Below are 1,876 nucleotides of genomic sequence, written 5' to 3'. Positions count from 1 at the left end.
AATGTTACTACAACTATACAGATTAAAGTTTTATGAGTTAGAAACTCGAAAGGATAAAATAGTCAAAGATTCAAAGTACAAATTTTTCATATAATGAAACTAATTCATAATTTTTCTCTTTTTACTTGTAATATACACATTTCTAAAATAAATGTATTTTTTGATTGTTCATCGTATTTTCTGTCTTTTTTGTTAGTGCCTTATTTTGCTTTTTTTTGCAATACCTAGTGCCTTTTCCTGCCTTTTTCGCTATTTTTTTTGCCTCTTTTGCAATACCTAGAGCCTTTTCGCTCCTTTTTCGCTATTTTATTTTACCTTTTCCAGCCTATTTCGTTATTTTATATTGCCTTTTTTATAGGTTTTTAGGTCCTAAAAATCCGTTCCCTGGTCATGACATATAATTTTCACAATATTTACTAGTAAAATTATACAATGTTTTTAACAATTACAGTGCCGAAAATTAAAAAAACCAAAATAAAGAAGCGTGTTGTGCTTAAATAATGACTTTTCGTTATTAAATGTCACAACCGATCATAAACAAATTTACAAAATACATCGATTTTTCGCTTTGCTTGAGGCACATCTCTGACTTCCAGGCAAAAGTTGACAGCAAACGTTAACGATAGACTTTGACATTTTGCATAAGCAAATTTCTTAAGCAACATATTTAAAAAATGGCTCATAAAATCGAAAGCGAATTTTATTTTAAATTAATATATGCTGTTCGCGATCGCCCGTGTTTATATGCGAAAACACACCTACATTATTACAACAGAGTTAAACGTAATGAAGCCTGGCAAGAAGTGGGCGCAGCTACGGGCAGGCCAGGTAAAATACATATAATTGAAGTGAGAATCGTTATAGCAGTAGTATGTATATAGCAAGTCCAAAGTAATTTGTTCCCGCAGGAAGTGACTGCAAAGCGCGCTGGAAGTTGTTACGAGAAAGATTCTGTAAGCAAATGAAGAGAGCTGATGGTTATTTTTCGTCTGACACAGACCCGTTTAATGCGCATGAATGGGAATACTATAAGGAACTGCTATTTTTAAAGGAATCTATTGTACCGCGACGGTAAGCTTTTACCTCTTTGCAACTAAAGTTGTGAGTAAATACTTTTACTACTATTATACATATTATACAATTTGCTTGTAGTTCAAGACTTGGTAAGTGCGTACGCTCCAGCTCAGAAGAGCCTGCAATGAATGAAGTATTTATAAACGTAAATGCCATAGCCGAAGAGGACTCCTGCTCGTCACATTCAAGTTATTCAAATTCTTGTGAAATTCCGAACAAAACGTCAAAGTTCGATTTAGCGCCATTGATAATTGAACGTGAAACGGACGCAGATTTAGGCGATTACGATAACCCAGAAAAACTGCAAAACAAAAGCGTTAGTACTAAAAGCAGTACACCGGTTAGTGGTGACACAGACAATACAATCGAAGAATTATTTGTAAAGAATATAGCGAATTTAATACGAGATCTGCCGATAGAAGTGAAGGATCGTTTCCAGGCTGGCATGTATGCGGAAGTGTTCCGTTTACGTGCACAATATCGCAACTTCTAGAATAAGCTATCTTAAACGCACCTACTTCTTTAAAGGCTGCCTTTCATTTTCAACTCGCACTTGCATTCTTAATTAATTTTGTACCTTGACTATATACTGTATATGTATATACTGTTTAACTGAATCATGAAACGAATATTGAATTAATTTGTCTTGGTTGCTCCCAATCATTATTCAAAAACTTATTGATTGAATCATGGTTCCCTGTAACCAAAAACCCACAAGTGTATTTTCATTTACGTTGAGTCTTACATTTTGTAGTACATTTGAATTATTATATTTGAAAGTATATTTACCTTATGTAGATCT

The 1,876-nt window shown here is 33.6% G+C and overlaps 1 protein-coding gene across 1 annotated transcript; it reads left to right on the top strand.

Annotated features, from left to right (window-relative positions):
* The first annotated feature begins 488 nt into the window (after positions 1-488).
* LOC108376095 (uncharacterized) lies at positions 489-1,648 on the top strand. Its single transcript, XM_017632274.1, has 3 exons — positions 489-828; positions 909-1,071; positions 1,153-1,648. The coding sequence occupies exons 1-3, from the start codon at positions 675-677 to the stop codon at positions 1,565-1,567; spliced, it is 732 nt and encodes a 243-aa protein (XP_017487763.1). The 5' UTR covers positions 489-674; the 3' UTR covers positions 1,568-1,648.
* Positions 1,649-1,876: the final 228 nt, after the last annotated feature.

Source organism: Rhagoletis zephyria, unplaced genomic scaffold, assembly GCF_001687245.7.
Source record: "Rhagoletis zephyria isolate East Lansing unplaced genomic scaffold, Rhagoletis_zephyria_1.1 Rzeph_scaffold_09885, whole genome shotgun sequence".
In the NCBI taxonomy this organism is placed as follows: Eukaryota; Metazoa; Arthropoda; class Insecta; order Diptera; family Tephritidae; genus Rhagoletis; species Rhagoletis zephyria.
The sequence above is the reverse complement of the archived record's forward strand: the minus strand, read 5'-3'. Positions and strand labels throughout refer to the sequence as shown.